Consider the following 19,793-nt stretch of genomic DNA (forward strand, 5'->3'; position numbering starts at 1 on the left):
AGTGACGCCAAGTATGATTACATAATTTTAGTAAAGAGTTCGAATTAAAATAAAAAAGAGCTACTGTAAAAAACGAAATGGTGTAAATTCGTTTTGGAGAAACGTAAAAAATTCCCATACTATTATTGGCGCCAATGCTGCTTAAGAAATTTTGGAAAAACGCACAGCTGGTATTAAGGTAATTCGTCCAGTTTTAATTGGTATCAGATATAATAATATCGATACATTGAATTTTGTTAGTACATAGAAATGGTAAAAAATTATATTAAAAACATCTAATCTACATGAAATTTAAGACAGTTTTAAAAAATAATTTAATTTACAAAAACAAAATAATACATTCATGATTGAGGGCAAGGAACGGGAGCTGATTGACTAGAATTTCCAACTGACTAGAGAGTCCGATACACAGGTTTAATTACAAAATATTCAATCTTAATAAAATAATACTTTCACAAAATAATAATTTTTTTTCTTATTCCCAGGAATAAGGATATTGTATAGGTAGGTAGTCATAGTATTTTCTTTTAAAGGTTGAGCGTATGTAGGGGAACTTTCGGGCTGCAATCTTTCGCAGGTTTTTGTTGACGAGATCTAGCCAATCCAAATCCTCTTTACTTTCAGAAGATCTTATGTCGTCTAATTCATCATGGATATAATTCTCAGAAGATGGAGCTTCCTCTTCATATTCCTAGAAAAGCGTTTGTTTTTCATTAAGTAATTGACAATTTTAAATATATAATCAATATAATGTTATGAAGCTTAAATTTCCTATACAGTTAAGTAAATTTATCATTTGCCTATTAGTACAAAGAGGCAGATGCTCGATCATTAAGGGAAATGAAAGTGCTATGACCAGCTATGCAGTACCAAACTTTAAATAACACGTGATACTGAGCCACGATGGCTCAGGGAATAGAGCGTTAGCCTTCCAATGAGGTGAGCCAGGTTCGAATCCCAGAAATGGCAGGTCGATATGAATTTCGCATCCAGCTTTCACCGACCATAGTGCTGACGTGAAAGATCCTCAGCGGTAAACGGATCATGGGTTAGATACCCCTTTGCCGTCAGGCTAACTGTGAGAGGTTCTCGTGGTCTTCCTCTCCATGTAACACAAATGCGGATTAGTTCCATCAAAGAGTCCTGCACGAAAGCAAATTTCTCCCAATACTTGGATCAAGATCCAAGAGTTCCCTTGTCTTCTAGATTGGGTTCAAAATTACAAGGCTACGGAGTTGAATATTAGTGGTCGTAAACCCCAATTTGGGTTCGCTGTTCAACGACGATTATAAAATAAAATAATACGCGATACTAAAAATCTATTCGATGATACTGCATAAATCTCTCAACTCTCCTGGAACTGGGGTATACAACTATAGTGATTAGAGCATCCTTTTATGAACCCGGTGGTTCTTGGTTCGAATTCAGCCGGTATCCGACGAACATTTTCCCCTCGACTATATTTTTTGTTCAAAGATAAGTATATACTGTTTTAATTTTGAATACATGGGATTTTCCCATTCTACTATTGTTTGTTTCGGCGATATTTTGGACAAATTTTTTTTAAACTTTAAAAAACCTTTTCTTATTGTATATCACGCGCAAAATTAAAAGAAAATAAAAAAAAAATATTGTGCGAGAATTTCGAATGTGAATTAACTCTCAGTCTAGACGGAGAATTTTGAACTCATTAAGTATACTACGCAATCAGTCGTTTGCATCAGATGTCAATAATAACAAATACATAGAGATGGCCCATTGAAGGAGCCGGTCTAATGAAAGAATTTTTTCCTTAAACGATACATAGATAGATAATGAATTAAAGTTTTCATTCTATGCCTTTTAGATGTCACTTTTTCGAGCTTACTCAATAAAAATAATGTGTTTTTAGAAGCGCTACTCTTAAAACTGTCTAATCTCAGTACATGTAATTTTGCTTTTTAAAACATTATTTACTTTTCAACGTCTTATGAAAGTACTTTATATTTTTTGTCAGAAATGTCAGGCCTAAGTAACACAATTCTAAACATCTTCAAGCTAAAGAAAATAATATGTTAATCATTAATTACCTTTAAGACGATTTCAAATTTCATTTCAGATAAATTTCTATTCTGTTTACTATAAGTGGCCTTATTTAATCTTATAAGTGGATCTTAAAGAAATAAAATTTTTGGCAGTTTAACAATGCACGCGCAATTTTTTGGACATTTCTTTCCAGCAGAAGCTTCTGACCGCCATCTTATCACCAATGACTGAAACGTGAGGGTTTGAATTGTTGCACTTGCATTTTTGATAGTAAATTATGTTAATTTCTTTCAGATTCTGAAAATTTCTAAATCAAACTTTTTACAAGACTTTTTAGGGGACAGTCTCTTAATACGGTGACTCAGGTTATTCAGATCAGACTCTGGTGACTGTTTAATTCAAATTCTGCTCTCAGTACGCACCGACCACTGTGCTCCCTTAAAATATCTTCAGCTGTAAGGGATTAAAATCTCCTTGCCTTCGAACAAACCGTGGTATGTTTTCAGGGTTTTTCCAGTTGACTCCCAAAAAAATTTCTCCCTGAAGGCTCATTTATGTCAATGCTTGATCTTGGAGTTCTCTTATCGGGAAAAATATACTTGAGGGTGCTTCTTGGCGAAATTGGCGACTTATGTTTGGCACCATTCCTGTTTGCATGGAACACTGTGGTAACAGGAATGGCGGCCAAAACATAATGATATTTCAATAAAACATTGGAAAAATTCAGCAAAACATCGGCCAAAACTTGCAATGAACCAAATCTAAGCAAATTAATAAAGCCAATAAAAGGCATTTTGAATCGAAGCAAAAATTAATGGAGTAGACGTAGAAAGAAAAGGGAATAAGCAACTCACTTCTTCTTTAAGCTTGAATATTCTCAGATTTAGGTGCGCAGAATTCTCTAATAACAGTCAGAAAATGTCTAAATTTATCATGAATAGAATCTGTGTACATTAATCGTCACATAAATTCCGCGAAATACGAATCGAAAATTGCGTCCGTAATACTGGACTTGAGGTGACATTTTTTTCTAAAGTCCTTTTTTATGACTGCCCACATACCTTCGATCTTATTGACCAGAAACAAAGGTAACCTTACCAGCCGGTATCCAACGTAGAACTAACGGATCTCTGAAATTACTTTTACCGTTGAACATTTAAAAATAGCACTAAAATCTAAACCAATCAAAATGACGATTGGGTTCCAACATCGCCTAGCTTGGCAATCAACCACGATCACAACTTGGCGAGAATCAAGGGGCACCCTCAAATATAGTCTACCCCTCTTATCTTGTGGGTTGGGTTCAAAGTTACAAGATTATGGCTTTGAACATTGATAGCCCTAAACTGAAAACTGGGTCTATTGTTCAGCACTGGTTTCAAAATATAATAAAAAAGACCCTTGGGGATTTTAGAGAGAATAGAATGGAATACAAATCAATCTATAACTAACACAAGTATTTCAAAGAAACCAGCGAAATAACAGAAGGCAAGAAAACCATTTTAAGACGGTTCCTAATAGCTATTAATAAAACTAATCAAACGAACATAATAACAAAAAAGATCCTGGTAAATAAATTTTGTTGTCGTTGTTTCTAATACGATTTGCCAATCCATCAAGCATGCTTGGTGTAACCAAGCATATTTAAGGCAGAGGGTGAGTTTCATATTTTTCAGCGGTGCCATCTATGGCCAAGAATACGACTTCAGTCCCACATACGTCACATCCCAGTTACAGGGCCCACCTATTTATTCATCCACAGATCGTAATTTTGACCTGAACCGGAGAACGATCAATCTCCAATACCACTGGAGGTACATCCAGTACCTCCAGTGGTATTGATTTGTTATAGGAACTGGAAGGGCTTTAGGATCCAACAGAGTTAACGTGCACCAGTCACCATTTACCACACTGGAATCTTCAGCAAGAGAAGATCGAACTCATGACCTCTTGGACATGGACTCAACGCCCTATCAACCAGGCTATTCTGGCCTCAAAATTAAATAGAAAGGGTGAATATTAGTCATTTGAAATTTTCCAAATTCCCAAAACTCGAAAAACGTTATGATTCTGGTGTATAGTTGAAAAACTATAATTGTTTCAGAAAATTTTAGCAATTCTTTTCTGAGAAGTGACCGTCTTTTTTAACCTTAAATGGAGGCTGTTGATATCAGAGACACTTGTTCATTGACTACTGTGTATGTCTTGACTTGTTTGTGAAACATTTTACTCACTGGAATTCTATCTATGACGTATTCCATGGAATCGTCATCCACATATCGCTTTCGTTCACCTTCCATATGACGTGGCTTCATTTTTGTTCCATGCAAAGTAAGTTTTGCGAAATTAATACGTCCTTTGAAATTCCCTTCTGTCTGAAAGGGAAAATAAACATTTGGTATTATAAAATGTTCAGAATAAATAAAAAGGCAATATTTATAAGTAAAAATTTAAGTAGTAACTTTTCCGTATCTAGTGAATTCAATTAGTGTTATAAACACAAAACATAAATTGTTATGTTCATATCATAAGATGGTTATGAAGAGAATTTAACAGAACTTCAGTCTACGAGGGTTGAGTTTTTGCAGTGGCTGATGAATCCATATAATGTTTCTAGCTCGCATAAATATTAAACCCATAGTGTTTAATGATTGATTGTTTATATATTATATACAAACTTGGACAATGAGTCCATATTTAATCACATTTAAGGAGTTTTTCGATAAATCATCTAAAATAGTCAAATCTTTTATAAATTATCTTCCAACCTATTTAAAGTTAAAAAGTACTTAAAAGTAAATTTAAACAATTAAAACGTAAAATGTGGTTTCCTAATAACTTTTAATAGGTGCTATTATTTTTTATTCCTCGCAAAATAAAATATGAATAAAAATGCACTTTAAGAGTAAAAAACTAGGTTTAATTGAAAAAAAAAGCATTTTTGATGTTCAGCAAACCATTATCACCCAATGTTGAGATTAAAAGGATTAAAACCTGCTTGATTGCAGGAGGCAGCAGCATTAGTACTGCTTTATTTACGTCTCGTTAGAGCTACACACTTGGCTATACAATATATATATATATATATATATATATATATATATATATATATATATATAAAATTGAATAGATTGAATAAAATTGAATATAATATATATATAGATGTAAAATTGAAACTACTATTTAAATTTAATAAAAAAAAGAACTTTTCTTAGGTAATCAAATTATTTGTTGCCATTTTTTAGGTATCTAAAATATGCTGAAATATTTTTCAATGAATCTATAAAAGAAATCCTCAAAAACTATTCTTTATTTACATTTTTTTTGGAATAGATGCGTCTGCATGGGAAAAACTCGCCTGTCACAAAATTGTCAGAGATATTTCTGGTTTCAAATAAAATATGTATCGGGATATTTCATACGTCTATTTATTTCAGTTTGTTTACTCTTCAAGTCCAATTCATCTTCTTCGATAGAATTTTCGAAAATTGAGGTCATGAAATTCGTTCTCAGAATAGAAAATAAAAGATATTGAAACCTGACAAGTCATTCTAACATTTCCCCGATTCTTGGAAATAAATTGAGAACAAAATGAATCTTTTGGTAAGTAAGGTTTCAGAATAAAAATAAATCGTACTGTTAGAAACAGTTTTCTCTCCTTTCTAGATTCAATATTTAAAAAGAAAAACACGAATATCTTCTTTATATTTCATAAAATCGCTTTGCTGAATTAATGCAACCAATGCTGTAATGGTACTGTAAATTTTAAAACATTTTTTATTGCACTCATTTCTTTTGAACTTGGGGTTTTTATTTAATGCATGTTTTAACTAATATTGTAATTATTGTCGTTAAATTGGGAACAACTTTTAAATAGCATAGATTGCTTTTCTTTTATAACAATGTAATTTCAAAGCATAAATTTTAACTTTTAAGGCTTAATATATAAACTCACCTACGGAAAATTAGTCGCTTAAAGCGAAATTATGAAAAACATTTAAAGAAGGTGGGTTTGTGATCCTTTTTGGGGGAATTTTTTATTTCTTACTACAGATTGGGCCCGCTTACTAAGGTAACCACTAACATGAAACGAAAATGATTACTTTAACATTCTGAAAGATTATATCTTGCCTTTCAGTCGAAATCTTCATAATAAATGGTCTGAAACGCGAGTGCTTAGGGGTTAGAGCTTTTGCCTCTCAATGAGGTCACCAAGGTTCGAACTTTAATCGGTGGTGAGTTTTATTTTATTTTACAACCGTCGTTGTAAAATGTGATGAGTCAATTTTTTTTGGTTTACGACTTCGTATCCTTGTAATTTTGAACCCAATCGAGAAGACAAAGGAACTCCCGGATCAACTATTGGGTGAAATTTGTCTTCATGGAGGACTTTTCGATGGAACTAACCCGAATTTGCGTTACATGGAGAGGAAGACGACGTGAACCTGCCACGGTAAGCCTGACGTCAAAGGAACTTTAACCCAAGATCCATTTACCACTGAGGATATTTTTCGCCAGCACTGTGGTCAATACAAGCCGGATGCGGAATTCGTATTGACCAGACATAGCAGGTCGATTCGCAACCGGTTCACCTTATTAAAAAGCTGCAAATGTAATAACCGATACACCGACCATAGTGCTGACGTAAACAATCTTCAGGGAAACACGGATCGGGGATTGGAATCCCGCTGCAGTCTTGCTAATCCTGGGAGGTTCTCGTGGTTTTGCAACTGTGGGTTAATGCGATCAAAAAATTTTCTCTGGAAGTTCGTTTATTCCAAACTTGATTATGGAATTCCCTTATCCTCTGGGTTGGGTTCAAACTTACAAGGCTACGGCTTTGAACATTGATAGTTGTAAACCCAAAACTGGGTCGGCTGTTCAACACTGATCATAAAATAAAATAATAAGTATGCTGTTGGCACCATTATTTTTCAAAATGGCAACAAAAATTTCTTACACACCATCATTCATGGTGAAGCATTTAACCCCGTTTTCTGGGGCTTTATCCTTTATCAGTCGAGGAAGGTCTGCCACGTAATATTAATCTTGGACAGATGACGTAATCAGTGCTTGAGCTGGTAGCAATCTCCACACAACCAATGCAATGACTTTCAATCATCACAGATTAACTTGATTTATTATTTTGATACAATGATTACACATGAGACAATGAAGGATTCACATACGTATTATGTAACCTATACATTGCAGTTTAGTCATAACACGGTTAAAGACAGTTTAGCCATAGAACGTTTAAAGAAAATTTGCTTTAATACGTATTAAATATTTGATTGGGATAAAAATTGAACTCAGGACCTTCTTTTGGGAATAAAACGTATTTGCATCACACGCATTGTTTGAACTTTAATCAAAGTGAATAATTCTCTGATGACAAATGTTTAAATTTAGACTAATTATATGACAAACCTGAAGGGCAGATGTGTTTTGCTTTAATTCCATAATGCATAAATAATTTTAAAAAAACATATTCTTTCAATCGCTTCTAATCTCTAAACATCGCGACGTGAAAAAGAATTTTTGTTATAGATAAGCCAACTACAAATATTTCAGGCCAATTATTGTCGACTGAAAAACAAATAGTAAAATATTAATATCAAAAAATTCTGAACTGGCACTACTACGCGGGAAAAAAATTGTATGATAATGACATTTCTGGTAAAAAGAAAACTGTAATTCTGGTTGATAAAATCAAAATATAAGGTATTTAAACAATTCACTTCGTAATTTTTCCATTTGTATGGTAACTGTTAACCAGAATTTCTGGTTTTCAAAATATGAGTTCTTATTACCACACATTTAATTAAAAAAATTAACTGTATAAATAAATTTTATGCCTTGCTCTAAAATATTACAATAAATTACCAAATTTTACAACATCGTAAAATAACCATATCTTATTGTAAGATTTAAAAAAAGTCATTATCACAACACTTCGGTAAAATCACCACGCTTTTGTTGTTCCCAACGATTTAGAAACATGGTAATTCTTACTATATTATTGTAGTTTTGATCATACTTTTGAATCGTATGAATATTTTCGTACAAGTTCTTACATGTTGCTTACATGAATTAGATAATGTTTATATATAAAATTTAAATCTACTCTAAGGATATATACAAGTTCATTCTGAAAAAAAAAGGAAAATTTGTAATTCAACGCAATATCAGAGACAGAATAGTATATAAAGAGAATGAAGTGCACATACCATGTCTCTCACAAGAACTTTCCATACACCATGGGGATTCTCACCCCAGAAATGAACTGAGAGAAATGTCCAATTTTTGAATCCAAGTGACGATGTATCTTTTTCTCGGCGAGATAAGACCATGCTTACCGTTCCTAAAGGTTAAAGACATAGTTTAAACTCGTGAAAAACTAAAACTATTTTGCTTCTATTAATCTTTTTGTGTTAATTCTTCACTATAAAGCAACTTCTAATTAATTATTCTAATCGAAACACTTTCTCATACTTTTAAAAAGTCACATCCTGTTCTTAAATCTATTTTTGGCTCAAGTATGCATAATTAAAAGTAAAGACATTTTTCCCCTGTCCCTTTGTGGGAAGTCTTACGATCTTTTTCATAAACAATAGTAATTTCTAAGATTTCCCTCTTTTCCCTAAATACAGAAATTTTCGGATTTTTTGCAAAATTTTCCCTACCAGAAAGACTTCATTTGGTGTAAACTTCATTTTTCACTCGTCATCCATTTCAAGATGATCAAATAAATTATTTTGCTTTCATTAAAATCCTGTGTCTGTTTTCCTGCTCTTTCTGACTGCATCATTTTACAAGCCGGCAGGATTATTACACCTCATGAAACGGGAGCAGGATAATTATAAATGCTAAAATGATTGAGCCTATTAACGAACGGATCGAAATTGGACTTAACAGCGCAATATCAAAAATCATCGGTTGTTTTAAAACTCATTCTTTTCTTCACGGCTACTTCGATCTTGAAGAGAATGCTGAACAGTTTATTTCCAATGCTGCGAAAAAAATTGGATTTGGATGAACCTAGAACCTGGGCTGGCGACATTTTCCCCTCCTACTCTGAAATCGAAAGAATAATTTGCCACAATTTCTCCATCACTATCGGGTTAGTTTGTGATTCATCTTAACGAAGAAAATTAGTTTATTCCCCTATTAACTGTCGTGTTTACTTTTGGATTGGAGAGAAAGCACTAAGAAGAAAAGAAGGAAAGAAGTTTCGTTTTCTCAGCCTTTTCGAAAAACTACCAAGAAGCAAAAGAGCTTTTAGGGTGAAAAAATGTGATCTCAAGTGATGGCTATGATTCTGTGCACGTGATTTATCAAATATTTGAAATGATTTATTGGTGATTAAATGAAGATGTGCTTGATATTTACTCTCAAAATTTTCTATACCAGATGAAATTTTTAAACGTGAATGCATTTGAATCATTCATGATCATATATTGAAATAGGAAAATATAATTTTATGGTTATTGATATTTATATTTGCTTACAGTTATATTGATATTTATATTATCTATTTCAATCAATTGATTTTATTATTCAATAGTTTCAAATAGTATTTGGTTTTGATTATAGTAAGGTTTTTGAAATTTAATGTTATTAAGTGCATAAATATATAAATATATATTTATTTTTTTAAATTTTCAAATGTAATTTTATTATTTTTGGTGGTTCTATTCAGTTTTGTTATTTTTGGTTTTGGTTCTTCTCCCCTAAAAATCAATTTTAAGATTTAAAATAACGACGTAAACATTAGAGCATTCGAATACTGTTTAATTTTAAATCATCATCTTCATCAATGTATCAATACATAATTAAAAATTAAGAAAATTCTTATTAATTAATAGTGCCCATTACATAATTTATTTAATGGCAAAGTACATTGTTTGTATATTTCTTAAGGGTTGCTAAGTGACAAAAGTATTTAACTAAACAAGTGTACCTGATAACGTAATGATATGAGAACGGTATCAATAAAAAAAATTAATGACAGATTTAGACAAGGTACACGGTGAAATATTCAATACTCGTAATTCGATATTGCTTTATTCTAGAAACTAAGTTTATTTGATGTTTGATATGTAATTTATTGTGCTACAGTAATAGTGTTTCAAAGTATCGGTGTAAGATGTAAATTAATTTAGAATGATGCTTTTGACAATTACAAAAATAATAATAATAAAGAAACAATGTTAACTTTACCTGCAGGTGAAAAGAGATAAATATCTAAAGCTCCTCTATGGTTGTAATCAATATCAAGGGTTAGTTCAACATGCTCTAAGAAGTTTATTTCTTCAGAAGTTCCACGACAAGCATCTGATGGAATTTCAACTTGAACTTCCTTCAATTCTGAAGAGATTTGCTTAGGTAGCCTAAATAAAAGCAGTTAAACTTGTATATACGTTAAGCACCATATATTGAAAAATAAAAAGAAAACGTATTAATATACTATGTTTGTTCAGGCATAAAGGTGGGCTACATATTTTTGTAGAATGTCAGTTGTAAGTTACTCTTTATAAACTTGATTGATTATACTAGGGATTGACTTTTCAATGCATTTATACAAATACTTGTTATTACCTAATGCTGGTATAGGGATTTGAAATCTGAAGTTAGTTTTGTCTCCAAAGCTATAGATATTTTTTTAATCAAAATGGTATTTTTAATTTAGTTTACTTTTCGTCTGAATCTAAAAGTTTATAAAAAGCGAACACATACATATACACGTATCTGCTCTTTTGAAAATAACATTTAACAGAAAAAAACATGACTTGAACTTATCCCATCAGAAATTAAAAAACATTAAATATTACCACTTTCTATGTAGCAGAAGAAGTGGGCGGTACACTGAGTAGTCCCACTACTGAATTTTGAAAAATCCTGGTTCGGACTATATTACTAAATTACATAAAAACTTTAGAGGAAACGATTACAGATTTGAAGTAAGCGATACAAACTTTCTATGATTTGTTAAAAAAATCTCATGTAACGGAAAATATATTGTTCTAATCTTGTTCTTATAATTCCATTTTTTTCGAGTTTCGAGAGATGAAGTGAGGAACAACAAACTAATTATACACCGAAGAACCATTACATTCTGACCACCCTCCATCTATGACAATGGGCTCGCTCAGGTTTTCATGGTTTCTCGCCCAGGTACAATGTTTTCATGGCGCACATTAAGACCCATAATCTTCATAGAACAATCCCTGACGTCTGTAAACAACTTGAACATAGTTGCAGACCAGGTTCACCCATTCATGGCAGCAGTTTTTCCTGCGGGGGATGGTCTTTACCAACAGGATAATGCACTTTGCCATAAGGGTCGAATCGTCATGGATAGGTTCGAGGAACATTCCAGTGACTTCATGTCTTGGCCCCAAACTTCATCTGACCTTAATCCAATAGAGCATTTGTGATCCTACTTGGAAAACCAAATTCGTGCTGCCAAGCTACCCCTCTCAATGTGAGGGAATTGCTGGACCAGTTGGTGAGCGCTTGGTACCAGATACCTCAGACTACCTATCAGTACCTTGTGGAATCAATGCCACAGCGGGTGCTAGCAGTTTTGAGGGCTAAAGGTGGTCCTAATTAGCAGGATGGTCATAATGTAATGGCTCTTCTATGTAAATTCTAATTTTAAGAGAATACCGGGACATTTGAAGAAAAAAAATAGTTTAATTGTAAAATTGAATGAATGAATAGTTAATATTTACTTTGCCGATGCAGATGCTTTACAAATTGTTTTTTCAGGCACCGTTGTCCAGTTCAAGGCTGTCTTCACCATATCTTCAGCATTAATCAATCCAAAACCAAATCTGCTATTAAACATTAAACCAGCTGAATTCTTTTTCCATCCCTTGTTATGGCTCAACTGGTGATACTGTGACGTCCAGACTACAATGTGTTGCACGTCTCGCCAGCTTAAATTTGGACTGTTAAATCAATATAAACAATTATTACTTCCTTTATCAAAGGCACTGTAAGAAATGGGTATTCAAATATCACACACGTTTTTGACGATATTGGTTCCCGCTAAAAGCTCCAAGGAAAAATTTCATCAAAGTGACGATTGTTGCTTCTTCGAGGAAATGAATTTCGATAAAAGTTAAAAAAAAAAAATTCATTCCATTTTTGCTTCAAAAAATATCATGATTCATTCATAGTACCTCAGGGACGGACGGTATTTTTGAAAGCTTTTGCATGGTCACCATTTAGGTAAATGAACGTTATCCCGGCAACGCAAGAAAAGAAGAGTGGACATAACAGAGAGCTAAATTGCATCCACACACGAAGTGGGAGTCAACCCGGGATCTTCTTGGTATGAGATAAACTACTTGACCACCCTTCTGGTCACCGCCCTACACCAGTGATTCTAATTTCGATCGTCTAGTCTTCATTTCAATTAATAATCTCTCATAATGTTGCTCATAACAGCTATGAGGTTCCGAGAAAAAATTTTTATCACACAATTGAGATTGTACGTTTCGTCTCAAATCATGTAATTTCGTGACGAAATGTTTCTCGAAATTAACAAAATACAGCTCAAAGATTGCTGAATTGTAAAAATTGGGAGTTTCATTTCTGACAGTGTGTTAATTTTTTTGTTCATAAATTTACAACAATTTCATTTTTAAATGAAAACAAAAATATAATACTTTTTAGATGTTTAATCAGAGTTTCCAGATCCAGTCGTTTGCCCTACAACTTAAAATCCAGATACCGCCCATCCGTCGTCTTATTTGACTGATAGGTTCGTTTGCCCAACAGTAAAATATCGTGACAACACATTTACACGAAGGCGTGAACAAGCAATGAAAATGAGTATAAATATTTATTGTAATAATTATTTACACTATTCTAATAACTCTTTAATTTATTGTATAATTATTTATAGTAAATATTATTTGTAAATTGGGCGATATATATTAGGCGATTATATATTGGGCGATTTTATGCAGTGAGAGATAATAGATTTTTCTCCGTGTAATGAAAATGAATAAAAATATGCTTTCTATGTATGTTTCTAGGTTTATTATATATAACCAGAATTGAATAGTTCTATGCATCGTAAAATTTTTATTCCATACGCCAAAAAATATTTTAGCTCTAAAATGCTGAAAGAGCGGAAAAGTATTTGCATTGAAAAGTGAAAGTATTTTAGTTGTAATTAATTTATTAGTCGATTTTAAATTTGTTTGCCAAATTAGACTTAGTGAAAAACATCTTAGCATTATTTTTAACATCTTCTGAAATTTTGCGGCATTAATGACGACAAATCTTTTGTACTACGTATTATATGTTATAATTATTTCAAATATAAATAATTAAGAGCAATGCGTACCACAGTTTTAATTCTGTGATGCATTATATTATTCCGATATTTAGAAAAAAATAAAGGAAATTTTCGAACAAACAAAATGAATTTGAAAACCGTGGTTTAAATATATACTTTTTTGAAATATATATCAAGGCAGTGTGGCCTATCATTGAAATAAAGTAAACATGTGGGTGAATAACCAAACAGTTTTTATTTTATTATCAATGTATGGAATGTAAGACAAATGTAAGACGTCAAATCACACAAAATTGAAATGCTTCTCTATAAATATAAATGAAATTTTGAAAATTCATCCCCATAACCTCTTAAATCACATGCAAAAAAGGAATTATTATTTCCTATGACTCGTTAAAAAATTATTACCTGTGACTCGTTAAAAAATTATTTCCTATGACTCGTATAAGTCGAGGAATTTCTCTGGTTCTCATGCTTGATTAAGGGGAAAACTTAAACTGTTAATTCTAGCATTCTTTAATCTAAATTTAGAACCAATATGCCATACATGAATAATAAATGAGAGAACGCGTTTCGTTTTAAATTATAAATTAAATAAGAGGAATTGATATAAAGAAATAACATGACACGATTTTTAAAGCTTTTTATGATACAAATACATACTAGGTAGCACAAGGGTCAACTGAAAGCAATAATTCATATTAAAACTGCCATACTAATCGAAGAGCAATTGCCATCTCTGTTATAAAATCAAAAAAGTTTGTTTACTTATTAGCACTAAAGTGTTTAACAGTTTTGTACTATTAAAATAGTTTTATCTTATATTTTAAAACTTTTCTCGAATTTTAATTAATACATTTAACCCTCAAATGTGGTAATTAGGATTGAATATTGCTTGGAAAAGAAATTACAATTCAGCGAATGCAAAACAAAAATCATTCTGCTTCAATCGAATTTAAATTAAAGAGTAAAGCGAAAATTCTTTTCCTTATCCTATTTTTTTAAAACATATTTGAGGTTATTGTTTGAAACTACTTAAGCTTTTATTCAACATAAAATTAGTTATTTATATTTAAAGCAGAAATCTGAATAAATAAATTGCGAAAAAAATAGACAATTTCCTCAGAGTTTAGAACAAGGAAGCCTGAAACAAAATTGAAAATTTTTTCTACTAACAGTACAACAAAAGTAGTTATATTTTGCTAAATGAAAATTTCAATCCCGTTCTTATTAAAGTTGATTTTTTCCGAGGAAAGATGTAGTTTCTAAAACCAAAAGAAATTAATTTAGTTTTCGTTCGCAAATGAAAGCGGAAAATGTAATTTAGCATTTTGATTGTAAATAAAGAATATTTATTTTAGTTTGAAAATATTTTAATTAATAAACCACTTTAAATTGATCTCTTATTCACTTTATTATTCATTTCTAGCATATTATATTTATACAGATAATTAGCACATTAACGATTGGTTTTACTCTTTATAGATTTTAACTAGTAATGCAAATTAAAAGAGTCACTTGTTTAATGTTTTATTTTATAAATCAAAATTTATTTTGAAAAAATACATACATTAATAAAATTAGTTTTATTAATTAATTGAAACAGAAATTGCACTCTCGAAAATAAAATCTTTTTTTCTGTTTAATAAAAAATTTTCGACACTTTTCCTGAGACATATCAATTTTTGAATATTAAGGACTCTAAATGTTCATGATTAATTTTCCTATGCTCAGTTTCAAAAAACATTATTCATATAATTAGAAATAATAATTGGATTTTCATGTTATGAAACTCAATCTTAAATTCAATTCCTAAAGATTCAAGAAGGCAAGTATTTAATTAGCACTAGCTATTAATTGAATTAAGGAATTTAATGCCAAAAGCTACTTTTTTTGCATGAACATACATTTTTTGAGCAGTTTTTGATTTTAATTCTAAGCACCCCGATAACAAATTAAATAAAGAAATGATTTTAAAATTCGAGACGTTATTTATTTTTCTTAGATTAAATTAATCATTAAAATATTTCTATATCCCCAATTTAAAGAGCTTTGACTGTAATATGTTAAATCTTTTTAAGTCTTTGAATTTGATTATTATTTTGTGGTATTTCCACGATCTACGGAAAGTACCCTCATATTAAAGATAAAGTTATTAAAAATACATAAATTAAGAATGTTTCACCAGCATTTTAAATCGATAAATCGAATATTATTAAAATTTTAAAAGTATCAGAAAATAATATCTTCAAGTTTGTCCAGTGGAACATTTGAAAAAAGATCCTTGAAGTCAAAAGATTCAATAAGTGCAATTAAATTACTATTAATAAACTTAAAATAAACTTAATAATAAACTTAATAAACTTAACTTAACTTTAATAAACTTAAACATAAAAAATAATAACTGATTATTATTTTTAATAATCAAAATAAATCCTGAATCATATATAGAATTAAATAAAATGTTAAACTATTTAGCAAAACTTTTACCTGGTGTACTCATATAAGTATTGGTGCTACAAGTAAAAAAACGAGAATTGATAGAATATATTCTATTCCATTTTCAATCGTATTGCATTCGTATCTTAAATTGCATGATATATATATAAATATATATATATATATATATATATATACATACGAGGGTTGTAAATTAAATAGTGGCAAGTTAACCTTGAAACTCACAAAAGGGCGCGCATGCGTAAATAGGGTATGGGTGCGGTGAGGTGGCGCTGTTGTCGATGTGTAGAGTGCAAAAAACAGTCGATTTGCTTAGAAGGGTAGTTGTTGCGTGGCGTTAAAGTGAGGAGTTTCGTTTCCATCGCTCTAAAGCATGTTGTGAAAAGGCTTAATGAGGAAAAAAGACGAGATGCTGGAATCCATCGTGCTACTGTCCTATATGGTAAAGCATTTGCTCCAAAGGCTTCCACTAATCCTCGATAGCATTCTGTTGTATTTTTGCCACGGGCAACCTCAATTGTAAGCCACGACCGCTGATCACCTTTTGAAAACATGCTTTAGAGCGATGGAAACGAAACTCCTCACTTTAACGCCACACAACAGCTACCCTTCTAAGCTAATAGACTTTTTTTTGCACTCTACACATCGACAACAGCCCCACCTCACAGCTCCCATATCTAATTTGCGCATGCCCGTCCTTCTGTGAGTTTAAAGGTTAAGTTGCCACTATTTAATTTACAACCCTCGTATATATATATATATATATATATATATATATATATATATATATATATATATATATATATATATATATATATATATATATATATATATATATATATATATATATATATATATATATATATATATATATATATATATATATATATATATATATATATATATACATATATATATATATATATATATATATATATATATATATATATACATATATATATATATATATATATATATATATATATATATATTCTATATTTTCCTTCCTTTTTGGTGTTTCTTCGTATTTACCTCATCCGACATTTCATCTAAACTGAGGGGAGCTTAAATGGTATTTCAGATTAAATATTTAAATGCTCGGTTGGTCATTAGAGGGTAAACTGTAGATGTATGATCGGAATCTTAAAATACCTTATGCTTTATTATCCAAAAATTTAAGGGAATAATTTAAGACCAATTAATGCCATGCTATTGAAGATTTATAAACTTTTTGATTGGAAAGATAGATAAAATATTCCTTCATTATTTTCTCCAGAGTTATTTTAATATGCCTTAAGAAAAGTCACAACTTTTACCAAAGATTGATATAAATGCCACACTTTCAAGAGTTATTCATCTCCTCCTTTTCTTTTTCTCTTTGCTTATATGGTTGGTATCCGTTACTCTAACTATTCCTTTTTATTACATAATATTTTACAACTTTATGAGGTATAAAGGGTAGAATTCTTATAACATGGACAAGTCTTTATTTTCAACATATAGTGTATTGTATGGGTACATAAGAGCATAATACTTATTAATTTTTCGGAAAATGATTTTAGCCAAAAAAGTAAATAAAATTTGTGATTACTTTTTCAAGGAAATTTTTATAAATGAAAAAGTTTTTAAATATATTATTACAAGAATGGTGGTTATTTTTCACAATTGCTTTTTTTAATGCTTTTTTTTGCTTTTTTAATCTGTTTTACGTATTTGAAATGGTTTTTTTTAGTATTTCTGATAAAATAAACTTCAAGCATTGATTAATATGATTGCCAAAGATTTCATTGTTGATAAAAATCATTTTTTTTGTTATTTTAGTGCATTGAGTTACGTAATTTCAAGGGAAAAATGAATCACAATTTTTTATTTCATTTTTTATTTTCTTAATAGCTTAAATAGCTTATTTCTAGCAATCATCTGTCGAATTTTTTTTGTTGACATTTGAGATACCATTGGCAAGCTTTCTTTTAAAATTTTTTCACTGTTACATGTAGTTTTACAATATTGCAAGATTTGTTTTTTATAAAATTCCCTTAAATTGCCATTTACTTTATATTTAAGCCAAACGATTCATAAAATTTATGAAAAATTCTCATGCGTGTTTATATAAGTATTTGAAAATTCGTTTTTTTATTCCCTTGACCCTCTATGAGTTTAATAGATATTTATACCGTAATTCTCGATTAGTGTTTAACTAGCAGTAATAATTTGCAACAGATTGATCAGTGTTAATTAGTAACAAAAACTAATAATTAATAAATTTGCCTGAAACGAGATTTATAATTGCATCAAAAAAATATGTCACGCGGAATTTTTAAAAATTATTGCATTTTTAATTAACCCATTGCTTGTTCATGTAATTATTTATTCATCTTTATAAAATACCTTTCTATAAAATATAATTCATTTGCGTGAAATTATATACTCTTAAATAAATCTTGAAATTGAATGAAAAAAACTATCAGATAAACGCAATTTAATAACAGTTATACTTCATATTTAGTTATTTAACCCTCAATCGTACAATTAGCAATTACAGTAGGAATTACTAATGATTAGAACAAGGAACTGTAGAAAGTAAAGCCCTTTATAATAAACTTTAGGTCATACTACCAATTCCAAATTTCGACTGTCTTCTTTAAATCTCGATGACGCAGAATCCGTTATAGATATCCATCAACGTGTAAGCAAAGAAAATACATTTATGGAAAATATCTTTACGACTAAATAGGTAGTTAGTATTAACTATTTAACGTATTTAAGATACTCCCTCGAAATATTAAACTATATCTTATGGTACATGTAGGATAATTACGCAAAAAGTAATTCAGGAGGATTCTGGTTTTTCATGTCCACTGTACAGATATTTAATATTAATTTTTGAGTGTGAATTTTGCAGTAATTTATGAGAGGCTTTAACACCTACCTGGCAATCAAGCTATAAATTAAACTTACTTTTATATTACTTGGGTAATATTTTTGTTAGAAACTAAACTATCTGAATAGAAGTAGTTATTTATGATATCGAATAATATTTTTTTTTATTATTTAAATCTGTAGAAAGAGACTATAATATTATTCGAAATTTTAATGCTTTAATTTGTGAATAAATGTTGTACCTAGTAAATAGTTATTTACATTTGTCTTCTGATTTAACCCTTTGAGGAAGAATTTCTATAAAGCATATGTTTCGTACTTTTTCATTATTGTTTGTTCATTTATGTCAAAATAAATGAAAATATTGCATTTAATGTTTCAAAAATTTGTGGTTATGAAACATCTGTATCTTTTCACCTCTAAACGTAAAAGCTTCCAGACACAGCTCACTTCCGAACAATAATTTTGTTATTTGCACTTACTTGCAATTACCTATTTAGATCTGAAAGAACCAGTTATTCAACATTGCAATTTCTTTAGTTTACAAAATTAATTATTGATAAATTTTTGAATATGAATAAAAACTAATTACTTGTGAATTTTATATAGTTTGGTAGAAATATAATTCCGATATATTCCACCAAAATTTTCACTAATTATTAGATTGTTTTTTACAATTAAGAAATAACAAAAGTTATTTTTGCTCGGATGAGCGTCAGAAAAAATATAAAAAGAACACCGATCTCCCATTTTCGTCAAAGGAATAAACCGATCAGAAAATGAATTTTTTCCATTATATTCATGGGAACTTTATACTATCAAAAAGTAAATAATTTTGCCAGAACAGGAAATAAAAACATAAAATTAAAAAAAAACATAAAACACATTTTTTTTAAATTTATTACTAATTATTTTTTATAAGTGCTTTATTAAGATATTTTAGTTTTTACTAATTAATAAAAGAACTGTTTAGATCATATTTGAATATATATGGCATTAAAAGCACTATCCCCACATTTTATGTAATTATCAATTTTTATTTCATTTTTTATATTTCTATTTCGATAAGTTAGATATTAAAAGATATTTAGTATAAAACTGCTGGTCTTAA

The 19,793-nt window shown here is 30.2% G+C and overlaps 1 protein-coding gene across 2 annotated transcripts in view; it reads right to left on the reverse strand.

Annotated features, from left to right (window-relative positions):
* Positions 1-296: 296 nt before the first annotated feature.
* Positions 297-19,793, reverse strand: part of LOC107452277 (neuroendocrine convertase 1) — an 84,345-nt gene continuing 64,848 nt past the window's right edge. For both annotated transcript variants that reach the window (XM_043042632.3, XM_071183351.2), the window contains 5 exons: positions 11,763-11,981; positions 10,249-10,418; positions 8,256-8,389; positions 4,260-4,400; positions 297-691 (listed from right to left, as the gene is read on the reverse strand). In XM_043042632.3, coding sequence (XP_042898566.2) covers positions 476-691; positions 4,260-4,400; positions 8,256-8,389; positions 10,249-10,418; positions 11,763-11,981 — 880 coding nt within the window. In that variant the 3' untranslated portion in view covers positions 297-475. The remainder of the gene's footprint in view (positions 692-4,259; positions 4,401-8,255; positions 8,390-10,248; positions 10,419-11,762; positions 11,982-19,793) is intronic.

The sequence above is a fragment of the Parasteatoda tepidariorum genome, chromosome 7 (assembly GCF_982258835.1).
Source record: "Parasteatoda tepidariorum strain Cologne lab strain chromosome 7, Ptep-v5.0, whole genome shotgun sequence".
Lineage (NCBI taxonomy): Eukaryota > Metazoa > Arthropoda > Arachnida > Araneae > Theridiidae > Parasteatoda > Parasteatoda tepidariorum.